We start from the raw sequence: 11,973 nt of genomic DNA, 5'->3' as shown, positions 1-11,973 counted from the left end.
CCATCTCCCATAGTCCTCGAGACTTGCAAATACTCTAATGGAGATCCCCAGCAGTCGTATGACATGAAGTTCTTCACCTTAATAAAACCAGAGGACGTAGCTACATCCCCAGCATGATTGGTATGTGAGAAAGTTGTAGTGAGTCGTTTCGTCCATTAATTTGAAGTTGTCAGTTCTAGGTTATTTTGTGAATAACAGCATTTCCACGAACCCGTGATGCCTTGTGCATGAGATAGTTGTTTTTGTGCCTGGCTTGCTACTGGTTAGTTGACAATATAACAAGCTGCTGTTTTGTACAATAGCCCATATGTGTGTATACGAGAGTTGCATTCATCCTTACAAGATGTACTATCACCTTGCTGGGTTATAATGTATAAGGTGAACAGCTCTACTACATGTTCACGTGAACATGCAGCTGACACTGTCAAATCCACGCCAAGTGCCAGCCAATGACAGATGCATTGTAGCCAGATGTTCTGGCCCAAGTTTTTGATGGTGTTTGAGTGACAGCACACCATGAATTAACCACTATCTGGCAACATGTTTAATACTTTAATCTTCCTTTTATTCCTATCAATACAAGGTCAAGAATAGGACAAAGATTATATATTTTCAGTGTGTTCAGATTTCTGCAAAAGGTCTAAGTCTATACCTGTTGCTAAGTTATTAAAATGGTGTCACTCAGTTGCCTATTATTTTCAACACTTTGTTTGGAGGGCCAGAAGGTGTTTCTTTGGTCGATTTTTAAGGTTTAGTTTGACTGACACTTCTACTCCTAGAATATGAAGGAAGACTGTTGTCATCTTGGAGCAAACAGAAAATCGAGAGATGCTCTCAAGAAATGTCTCGGATAAACTTCGCTAAACCTGAAGGCAAGAGCAACATTAATCTGAGGTATATCTCCAGAGAATGAAATAGCCTTTCCACCCTCTTGAATTGTCAGATTTTGAGAAGCTCGGGAGTGAAGGTCTGAGGAAGACGGATCGATTGTGTCTTGAGTCTCCGGCCCATCAACTCTGAGACTGTCTCAGGCTCACACATCCCCAGGAGATGGGGTTTGGTTTGAGCTGGCTGAATGGTGCTTGTCTAGTAATAAGTTGCACTAGACCTATAGAGGGAAGGGGATGAGAGGGAGTGTTGAAGGGAGGGAAAAGTCATCATCCAGGAAATCTGAAGGGCCAATATTTCTCTCATGTTGATGATCGCACACGCCGGGGCCCCAGAACTAGGTCTATCACAAGAAAACAGACCTTTATTATGGGGAATATCATTATAGTCATGTGAAACGGGTATTTTTAAATCACCTTGATAATACAGCAAGTTGTAATTATAGCTGAGTCTGCATTAGGAAGAGATAATCTTGCTCATATGATATTAAAATGCAAATGACTGAATTTATGTATGTGTGTGTGTATATATATATATATACAGTGCCTTGCGAAAGTATTCGGCCCCCTTGAACTTTGCGACCTTTTGCCACATTTCAGGCTTCAAACATAAAGATATAAAACTGTATTTTTTTGTGAAGAATCAACAACAAGTGGGACACAATCATGAAGTGGAACGACATTTATTGGATATTTCAAACTTTTTTAACAAATCAAAAACTGAAAAATTGGGCGTGCAAAATTATTCAGCCCCCTTAAGTTAATACTTTGTAGCGCCACCTTTTGCTGCGATTACAGCTGTAAGTCGCTTGGGGTATGTCTCTATCAGTTTTGCACATCGAGAGACTGACATTTTTTCCCATTCCTCCTTGCAAAACAGCTCGAGCTCAGTGAGGTTGGATGGAGAGCATTTGTGAACAGCAGTTTTCAGTTCTTTCCACAGATTCTCGATTGGATTCAGGTCTGGACTTTGACTTGGCCATTCTAACACCTGGATATGTTTATTTTTGAACCATTCCATTGTAGATTTTGCTTTATGTTTTGGATCATTGTCTTGTTGGAAGACAAATCTCCGTCCCAGTCTCAGGTCTTTTGCAGACTCCATCAGGTTTTCTTCCAGAATGGTCCTGTATTTGGCTCCATCCATCTTCCCATCAATTTGAACCATCTTCCCTGTCCCTGCTGAAGAAAAGCAGGCCCAAACCATGATGCTGCCACCACCATGTTTGACAGTGGGGATGGTGTGTTCAGCTGTGTTGCTTTTACGCCAAACATAACGTTTTGCATTGTTGCCAAAAAGTTCAATTTTGGTTTCATCTGACCAGAGCACCTTCTTCCACATGTTTGGTGTGTCTCCCAGGTGGCTTGTGGCAAACTTTAAACGACACTTTTTGTGGATATCTTTAAGAAATGGCTTTCTTCTTGCCACTCTTCCATAAAGGCCAGATTTGTGCAATATACAACTGATTGTTGTCCTATGGACAGAGTCTCCCACCTCAGCTGTAGATCTCTGCAGTTCATCCAGAGTGATCATGGGCCTCTTGGCTGCATCTCTGATCAGTCTTCTCCTTGTATGAGCTGAAAGTTTAGAGGGACGGCCAGGTCTTGGTAGATTTGCAGTGGTCTGATACTCCTTCCATTTCAATATTATCGCTTGCACAGTGCTCCTTGGGATGTTTAAAGCTTGGGAAATCTTTTTGTATCCAAATCCGGCTTTAAACTTCTTCACAACAGTATCTCGGACCTGCCTGGTGTGTTCCTTGTTCTTCATGATGCTCTCTGCGCTTTTAACGGACCTCTGAGACTATCACAGTGCAGATGCATTTATACGGAGACTTGATTACACACAGGTGGATTGTATTTATCATCATTAGTCATTTAGGTCAACATTGGATCATTCAGAGATCCTCACTGAACTTCTGGAGAGAGTTTGCTGCACTGAAAGTAAAGGGGCTGAATAATTTTGCACGCCCAATTTTTCAGTTTTTGATTTGTTAAAAAAGTTTGAAATATCCAATAAATGTCGTTCCACTTCATGATTGTGTCCCACTTGTTGTTGATTCTTCACAAAAAAATACAGTTTTATATCTTTATGTTTGAAGCCTGAAATGTGGCAAAAGGTTGCAAAGTTCAAGGGGGCCGAATACTTTCGCAAGGCACTGTAAATATATATATATATATATATATGTCTAGGCATAAACAACATGTCCCGTGTGGCTCAGTTGGTAGAGCATGGCGTTTGCAACGCCAGGAGTGTGGGTTTGATTACCACGGGGGGACCAGTACAAAGCAGTATGAACATTTATGCACTCACTACTCTAATTGGCTCTGGATAAGAGCGTCTGCTAAACGACTAAAGTGTAAAAATGTAAACAACACAGGAGAGGGGAATCAAACACACCTGGACTACCTGCCTTGTGAATTGCCAAATCCTTACCAATTGCCGTAGGCTATGTCTTTCTAGCGGAGCAGGACTGTGTGGCAGTAGGTATTGAGTCTGAGCGGTGCTACTCCAAGGGGCCAGAGAAGTCTGCGATAGAGGCTGAGGAGAGCGAGAGGGAGAGACGCCAGTGTACTCCTGGGACAGGCGAGAGGGGTCAGGATTATTTACTCGCTCTGTTTGGAGACCAAGGAGAGAATAAATTGCTATTGATTTTTGGATTGTTGCAGCTAAGTATCTTTCCTGCCTTTGCATTGACTCCAGGCCAAGAATAATTTTCTTTTAATATGTATCCACATTCGCTTTCTGCGTTTCTCATGTGATTCCATTGCAGTGGTGTGTTGTCATTTCCTTCACGTTGAGTTCAGCAGTCTTGTGAACGTAGGCCTTTGCCAAAGAGCGTACACTAGAGTGTGGCAGGTTAGAGTTTACAGTGGAGAAGGAGTGAATGTGTGGGTTTTAGACAGACTAATTATGACTACAGACTAGTTAACTCAGCCTTGACAAGCTAGACTCCCACTGATTCAAATCAAAGTTCATCGACTGCACACGCAGTTTAGCAGATATTATAACGGGTGCAGCAAAATGCTTATGTTACTTGTTTCTAGCAATGCAGTAAAATTGGGGAAAAAAGTCTCATGTCAAACAATATCAATGATTTGACAGCCCTCAACCCAAACAAACTGCACATGCTAGATCATAAGCTGTGTTCTAGCCCTGAACTTGTATAATCTTTGGGGCCATGGAATGACTGGGTAGACTTGTAACAAGGTATTTGCCTACTTTAACATATGTTTAACCCTATTATCTGGATAGGTGTATGATAATGAGTGGGTGAAAGGGTATCTTTCGCCAAAGATCCAAGGGATATCAAACATGCAGCATGTCCTTCCTCAAAAATGAATGTTATGCCCCTTTTGTTAAAAGTCCTAATTTAATTCCATGACTCCCATGGTTGGTTGGGAGTAAAACAAACACTAGTGACACAAAGGCAAAAGGCTTTTGGAGAAAATATGTGGAGTTTCAAATGACGTCCGTTATAAACCACACATTTACATTCAATAGGTCTTTTAGCGCTTTATCTGAATTCCGATGTGTTTTTATTCCCATTTCCCATTTATTGCTTTCACTGGAGGCACAGAGGAAGAGGATCTTGAGAAATCTGGGCATCAGTGTGTGATGGCAGAAAGGAAATTGGTGTGTCAATCACAAGTTTTCATATCTCCAAAGCTGGCTGTCATGAAAAGGAGGCAGCAAGAGAGAAATGATTGAAAGAAATGGATTGAGAGAGCAGGAGGGAGAGAAGGAGCGAGCGGTAAAGAGAAAAATGAGCAGAAGTGACTGAAAGGGACAGTTACTCTGATAGGGCTGACGCAGTGTTAGTGCCTAATTGCCTCTGGAAAAGATAGAAGCCTCTCGGAAATCCAAGAGGATAATGACTGTATTACTGTCAATCAATGTTGAATGCGAGGTAAATACACAGTCACCAGGCTGAAGGGAAGAGGGATTACTGAACCACTACACACAGAAACCCAAATCCACAATGGATTTCAATGGGTTCGTATCACCCCTTGTCTTTGCCAGGTCCTGGCATTGCCCCACTGAGATGATGCCAAGGTCACCTTGGTGGGGTGTGGAGGGACGGTGAGGAGAGTCTCATGACAGAGCTTTGTGTGTAGTTTTGCACGTTGCTCCAGGACCTCCAGGAGTCTAGGTCATTGTAGTTCAATTGTTGATTTTCTGCCTCAGGCACAAAAACATACAGCACATCCCCAGAGGACATGCTCTCTCATAATGTGTGTGTGTGTGTGTGTGCAAGCCAGTTCCTGATCTAGAGTCCTTTTACTGTTGAGGACCCCAGTCCTTTTCCTCTAAGCACATCTATCTTTGAGTCATTTTCCCTGAATTAATGCTTTATTGTTTAGTCAATGATTAGACCCCGAATGATTTAAAGCGTCAGTGCCGCTGGCGAATGAATGGCCACCTGAAACGCAACCGGTGCCTTTCACCAAACGCCGCAGTTTCTAATGAAAAGCCGCAGATGGGGTCTGGGAAAACAAATTCTGGCTGAAATTGGAATTGGTTACAGTGGCTCTCATGCAAATATGTACCGCCAGCAGCCACAGCGCTAATAACAGGGAAGTGGCAAGGGCGCAGGTGAGATGGCTGCCACGGAGAAATGAAATGGAGATGGAAGGAGGAGAGGGGAAATGGGGGAGGCAGGCAATATGGATCTGAAAGATCAGGGGAATGAGTAGGAACACCTGGCCTTTTGCTGATACCCCTGGGCTTCTATCCAGCTAATATAGTACAGCCTACCTTTTCAGTACGCACTCTGCCTCTCTGAGTTGTTCAGGGGTTTCAGTGGAGTGTTCACAGACCAGAGAAGTGCTTTTATGTGCAGTTTTGTTTCAGAATTACATTGATTGATGAAGGGTCAATGTGTACTTGTTCTCTACATGGCTTGTTATCTGGACAATATTCGGATTGTCATCGACATCAACAGCATATCTGGATGATCAATATGGAGAACGTGACTTTGCTCTACCTTAGCGACTCTGTCTACCTCTCTGACAGAGCCCAGCCATGTGTACATGCGTTTGTCGCTCTGCCCCACTTGAGGTGCTGCAGGTGGCAGACGCAGGCTAATTACCATTGTTAATGACTTCCCTCTGTCTCTGTCCCCGTCAGATGGAGCTATGACAGGCAGCTTGTCAGAGCCAGACGGCACAGTCGAAGCAACTACAGCAACAGAGGGCTCACATAAGAACTTGTTACATTTGTTATTAGAGGAAATTCTTCTAAACATCAATTGTTATCATATTGTCATTGAATTTGCCAAGTACAGTTTCTATCATTACTGATATCTGCTGATGAAAATAACCTAGAAATCATTTTTTATTGTACGGACACTATCATTTCTTTGCATTTTCTGTTCCTGTTGTGGTTGACCCACAGAACACACAAAGCAATCTTAGCTTCTTCATCTTTGTGCTATTGGTAGAACGTGACACTGCTTGCCTAGTGAGGTAATGCAGCCAGCCAGTGTTCCAATAAACCAGCAGACGCACAGTACTATCACACCATATCTGTCCCAAATAGCTACACCTCTGCTCAATGTGTATACACAGACCCAATACAGCTTCGCTGCAGTCTTATCTCCAGGCAGACTTATTTATCTCCATCCCTTGGTATTGTATGGGGAGGTAGTCTGGCCACATATTGCAATGGGGGGGATGGTGGTATTCCTGAAGGCTCCATTCTGCAGACATGGCCGCTTCCTCCAAATGTAATAAGCGAGGACAGATGGAGGGGGGGGGTTATTTCCTGGCTTTCATGCACCGGGGTCGGGGTTGCGGTGGGGGCGGCTGATGAACGGGTGCTGCGCTCCAGAATCCACCCGACCGTTGATCTAAGAGAGAATCCTCCAGTGGACAGTCACCTGGCACTGGCCCCATAGCTGCTGCTAGCCTCCACGATGGATAGCCTGGTCCCGAACAGGGCTCATCGTACAGTACCGTACAGCATCGCTCCACAGCACTCGTCACACATGACCAAACGCTGCACCTGACTGTACCAGCTATCAGGATAAGGCTCAAGAAAGGAGGGAGGTGGAGGAAGAAAAGCTCTTAGCCCCAGTGTTGTATGGGAATTTGTTCTCTTAATTGCTCAAAGAGAGTTCAGGAATTGAGGAATCCATCTTCTTTATAGTTATGTGCGGGGGAAATTCGGACCTATGGGGTTGGAAGTATTTTACGGCGGTTTTGCCAGGGCCATTTGGGTGCTTTATCCCTAATCAATAGGAAGAAGAAAGTAGTGACGTGGTCAGTGCACTCGTAAAGGAGACAGGTGGCCCAGCCAAGCCCTCTGATAGCATTGCATTAGCGTCTGGAGAGCCTAACAGGGCCCCTTTGGGAAACTGCACTGGGTTTAACTCCCTGGAGCGATCAAGTCCTGGGCTGCTGTCGTTAGGATGAAGGGAGTCCTTTTACAGAGACATTTTCAACTCCCTGCCTTCTCCATGTAGCAGCTTTACTCTCCCTCTTACTCCCTCTTCAACCTTCCCCCTCCCAGTCGATCTCTCCCTCTCCTCTCACATCATCTCTCACCTCCCTCCTGCACTAAAGGGTCCCCAGACCCATTTCCCTCCGATGCAGCAGTTGAGAGTTGAGCCAATCTGTCTTCATATTTCTGCCTGTGTGCGGTCCGTATTGATCTGGCCGCCTGCCACTCCGCCCAGACGCAAGGCATTGGCTGGCCGTGATACCCTCCCTGCCCCGCTCCTGCCCCCTTGGCCTGAGTGACATCGCATCTCTCTGCCTCTCTCTTTTTGAATTACTGTCATGGGACATTAACAGTAAATAACACACATTTCGTTATGCATAGAGTGGTTATGACAGTTGGATTTTTCTCCAGTCTAGATTGTCCCGCCATCTCTTTCTCTCTTTTCTTATTTTGTGAAAATGCCTGTTTTGAGTATTGGTGTTCTTCTCTGTGCATGCAGCCAGGTTTGTGAAATTATGTTGTGAGTTGTTAGCCTTCCAGTGAGCTCTCTGCTTGGTAATCCAGCCTGGTGGAGTTGGTGCTACATGATTGCATTCTGTCACTCTTCCTCCCCAGACTGAGAACTCGGGTAACCTGTGCACGTTAGGGCCCCATCACCAAACTGACGGCTTCTGTGATGGAACATGACAAAGGAGGAATTTACTCATTTGTTAGCCACTTGGATTGGATGCAAAACAATGAGAGACATTATGGAAATCTCAGTGACGGGACAAATTAGAATCAGCCCTTCTCCTCATTCACTTTGGGCCATAGCTCGGACTGGATTGGCTGTAGTGCTGCCAGAGATCAGTCAACCGAGAGACGGTTGTGTCATAGTGGTCATTGTTGATGTTGCTCTGACTTGAGGTACTGTAGTCTTTTCTGTGTAGATAAATCAGGTATGTGATGTGATGTAGCATGGGTTCAAACGGATAGCGTAATGGTGTCTGTCTACTTTCTTGTTACAATCTCCGAAGGTTTTGTAGTATATTTGTCTCAGAATAATGTTGCAGAAACACTTCTAAAGGGAATGTCGCACATTGGCAACAAGCAATCACCTAACTGAGTCAACTCCTTAAGCACAAATGGAAGAATGCCTTTTTATTTCTCCTCAGTCATTAAATCTAAAACTATCTAAATTCCTGTAATAACTATGATTAATGCTGCGTTCCCATGACTACTCCACACTGTGTATGTGTTAGTGTGTGTACAAGATGTTTCTGTGTATGCTTAGCATACATGTATGTGTCAGTGGGTGTATTCAATGTGTGGGTAATTCTACTGTAACGGAATTATGCTGAGACTCAGGTTTTTCACTTTAAAATGTATGCCAAACAAGACCCATTGATTTCAAAGTTGAACAACTCTATGCACACTGACTTCTTTTAACAATTTTCACAGAACATTTTACATAAATACATTTACAGGAAGAACTATGCAGATACAAAGTTTGGTAACAGAATACAATTGAGGGACATTTGACCATAATCAATGTTATCAAACTTTGCACCTGCACAGTTGTTCCTGTAAATGTGTTTTTGTCAACTTCTGTTTTTGTTTGGCATACAGTACCATTGTAGAATAAAAAAGTTTGGACACACCTAATTATTCAACGGTTTTTCTTTATTTTCTACATTGTAGTATAATAGGGAATATATCAAAACTATGAAATGGCACATATGGAATCATGTAGTAACCAAAAAAGTGTTAAAGAAATCAAAATATATTTTAGATTCTTCAAAGTAGCCACCCTTTGCATTGAGGACAGCTTTGCACACTCTTGGCATTCTCTGCATTTTAATTAACAGGTGTGCCTTGTTAAAAGTTAATTTGTGGAATTTCTTTCCTTCTTAATGCGTGTCAGCCAATCACTTGTGTTGTGACAAGGTAGGGGTTGTATACAGAAGATAGACTTAAATGCATATTATGGAAAGAACAGGTCAAATATGAAAAGAGAAACTACAGTCCATTACTTTAAGACATGAAGGTCAGTCAATCCGGAAAATGTCAAGAACTTTGAACATTTCTTCAAGTGCAGTCGCAAAAACCATCAAGCACTATGATGAAACTGGCTCTCATGAGGACCGCCACAAGACAGGAAGACCCAGAGTTACTTCTGTTGCAGAGGATAAGTTCATTAGAGTTACCAGCCTCAGAAATTGCAGCCCAAATAAGAGTTCAAGCAAGTAACAGACACATCTCAACTGTTCAGAGGAGACTGCGTGAATCAGGACTTCATGGTTGAATTGCTGCAAAGAAACCACTACTAAAGGACACCATTAAGAAGAACAGACTTGCTTGGGCCAAGAAACACGAGCAATGGACATTAGACCGGTGTAAATCTGTACTTTGGTCTGATGAGTCCAAATTTGAGATTTGATTCCAACCACCATGTCTTTGTGGGATATATAGTAGCTGAACGGAGGATCTCCGCATGTGTGGTTCCCACCGTGAAGCATGGAGGAGGTGGTGTTGTGGGTGCTTTGCTGGTGACACTGTTTGTGATTTACTTAGAATTCAAAGCACAATTAACCAGCATGGCTACCACAGCATTCTGCAGCGATACGCCATCCCATCTGGTTTGCGCTTAGTGGAACTACCATTTGTTTTTCAACAGGACAATGACCAAAAACACACCTTCAAGCTGTATAAGGGCTATTTGACCAAGGAGAGTGATGGAGTGCTGCATCAGATGACCTCGCCTCCAGTCATCTGACCTCAATTCAGAAGGTTTGGGATGAGTTGGACTGCAGAGTGAAAGACAAGCAGCCAACAAGTGCTGAGCATATGTGGGAACTCCTTCAAGACTGCTGGAAAAGCATGCCTCATGAAGCTGGTTGAGAGAATGCCATGAGTGTGCAAAGCTGTCAAGGCAAAGGGTGGCTACTATGAAGAATCTCAAATATATTTTGATTTAACACTTTTTTTGGTTACTACATGATGCCATATGTGTCATTTCATAGTTTTGATGTCTTCACTATTATTCTACAATGTAGAAAATAGTCTAAATAAAGAAAAACCCTTGAATGAGTAGGTGTGTGCAAACTTTTGACTGGTACTGTACATTTTTTAAGTGAAAAATCGGACACTCAACTTAATTTCGTTATTGTGGAATTGCCTATGTGTGTATGCTTAGTCTATATGCTTTTGTGTGTGTGTGCTCACTTGTCTATTCACCTCGCATCATAATGTATTCCTTCAACCACACACATACAAACACACACAACATACACACTTACACCTGGATTGTGTGTTGTAGTAGAGTAGTGTCAGGAGGGCACCGTGTTGTAAAATGTTTTTTTAATGTTTAAAAATTATATTATTATGTATATTACTGCCTTCATTTTTACTGTGCCCCAGTAAGAGTGGGGATCCATAATAAATGCATATCAAAACCAGTGTGTGTTTAAACATGCCTAAGTAGTCTACACATCTCCATTGGCTCATAATTTCCAATTTGATTGCAGACATTTCCCCGATCAGCCATTTTACAGTCCTGAATGTATCTCCTTGCCTCTAGGGGCTCTGAAAAGGTTGACTCATTTCAATTAAAATAATAAATAGAAATGATAGCAGGAAAGAATACCTTTGCTCCAAATCTCACTCATCTTAATGAAGGGTTCGGGATTTTCATATTGGCTTAGCCGGCTGAATTTTAAAATCCTGTTTCTTTGTTTTCTCCTGTCTATCATCTGTTCTCCCTGATTCCCGTTATTTCTCCTCATGTCCTCTCTTGTTCTCTCTCCTCTGTACCCATTTTCCCTCTCTTTCTTCTCCACTTCCACTGTCTGTCCACCTCCTCTTCTGTGTTAAGGTCCCCTCTGTCTAGCCTATCGCCTTTTTATTCTCTTCTCCCCTCTCTGACCCCTCAGGCCTCTTGTCTCGTTCTCTTTTTGCCTCTTTTGACACACAAGCATCTCTTTTTCTCTCTCTCTCTCTCTCTCTCTCTCTCTCTCTCTCTCTCTCTCTCTCTCTCTCTCTCTCATTCTCAAGCTTTATTCTCTGTTTATTGTTCACTATTGTCTCTGAGTTATCTCACCAGTCTCTCCTCTCTCGGTCTCTCCAGTGTATGTAAGGTTTAACTCCAGCCATGGCTTCCCAGTGGAGCTAGAGGAGGGGGCCAGCATCGCAGTGCTGAAGGAGAAGGTGGGGAGGCTGCAGGGGGTACAGCCGGAGCAGCTGAGAGTCATCTTTGCTGGCAGAGAGCTGCTCAGCGATTGCACCCTCCAGGTAAGGTCATCATTCTCTCATTTCACTCGACCCTGTCTTTTTGACTGTGCTGTGCTGTGTGTGTGTGTGTGTGTGTGTGTGTGGTTGTCTGTATAGCAATTAGTGGTAGGGTGTGTCTTTTTGTTTACTCATGCCCTAATTTCCCCACCACACGCTTACACATGGGTGCACACACTCACACCTTCACTCTCAGCACTCTCTACACAGTATTTCCGGTGAAGGCTAGAAGCCTGGCATTCTCTCCCCATCCTGACTCTCAACAGTGTAAACAGAGCCTGGGGATCCCGTGAACTTTAGTCCACAGTGCTTCATTAAGTTTGACTATCTTAATTATGCATCAAAACAGTCAGGATCACAGGGAGCAGCTGGGGA

The 11,973-nt window shown here is 43.3% G+C and overlaps 1 protein-coding gene across 2 annotated transcripts in view; it reads left to right on the top strand.

The window, feature by feature from the left end:
• The first annotated feature begins 2 nt into the window (after positions 1-2).
• The window catches only part of LOC139416874 (parkin RBR E3 ubiquitin protein ligase), a 101,755-nt gene continuing 89,784 nt past the window's right edge, over positions 3-11,973 (top strand). The window contains exons 1-2 of one of the 2 annotated variants that reach the window (XM_071166039.1): positions 3-120; positions 11,438-11,601. In XM_071166039.1, the coding sequence (XP_071022140.1) occupies positions 114-120; positions 11,438-11,601 (171 nt within the window). In that variant the 5' untranslated portion in view covers positions 3-113. The remainder of the gene's footprint in view (positions 121-11,437; positions 11,602-11,973) is intronic. The other variant, XM_071166031.1, reaches the window with a different exon arrangement.

Source organism: Oncorhynchus clarkii, chromosome 1, assembly GCF_045791955.1.
Source record: "Oncorhynchus clarkii lewisi isolate Uvic-CL-2024 chromosome 1, UVic_Ocla_1.0, whole genome shotgun sequence".
Taxonomy (NCBI): Eukaryota; Metazoa; Chordata; class Actinopteri; order Salmoniformes; family Salmonidae; genus Oncorhynchus; species Oncorhynchus clarkii.
The sequence above is the reverse complement of the archived record's forward strand: the minus strand, read 5'-3'. Positions and strand labels throughout refer to the sequence as shown.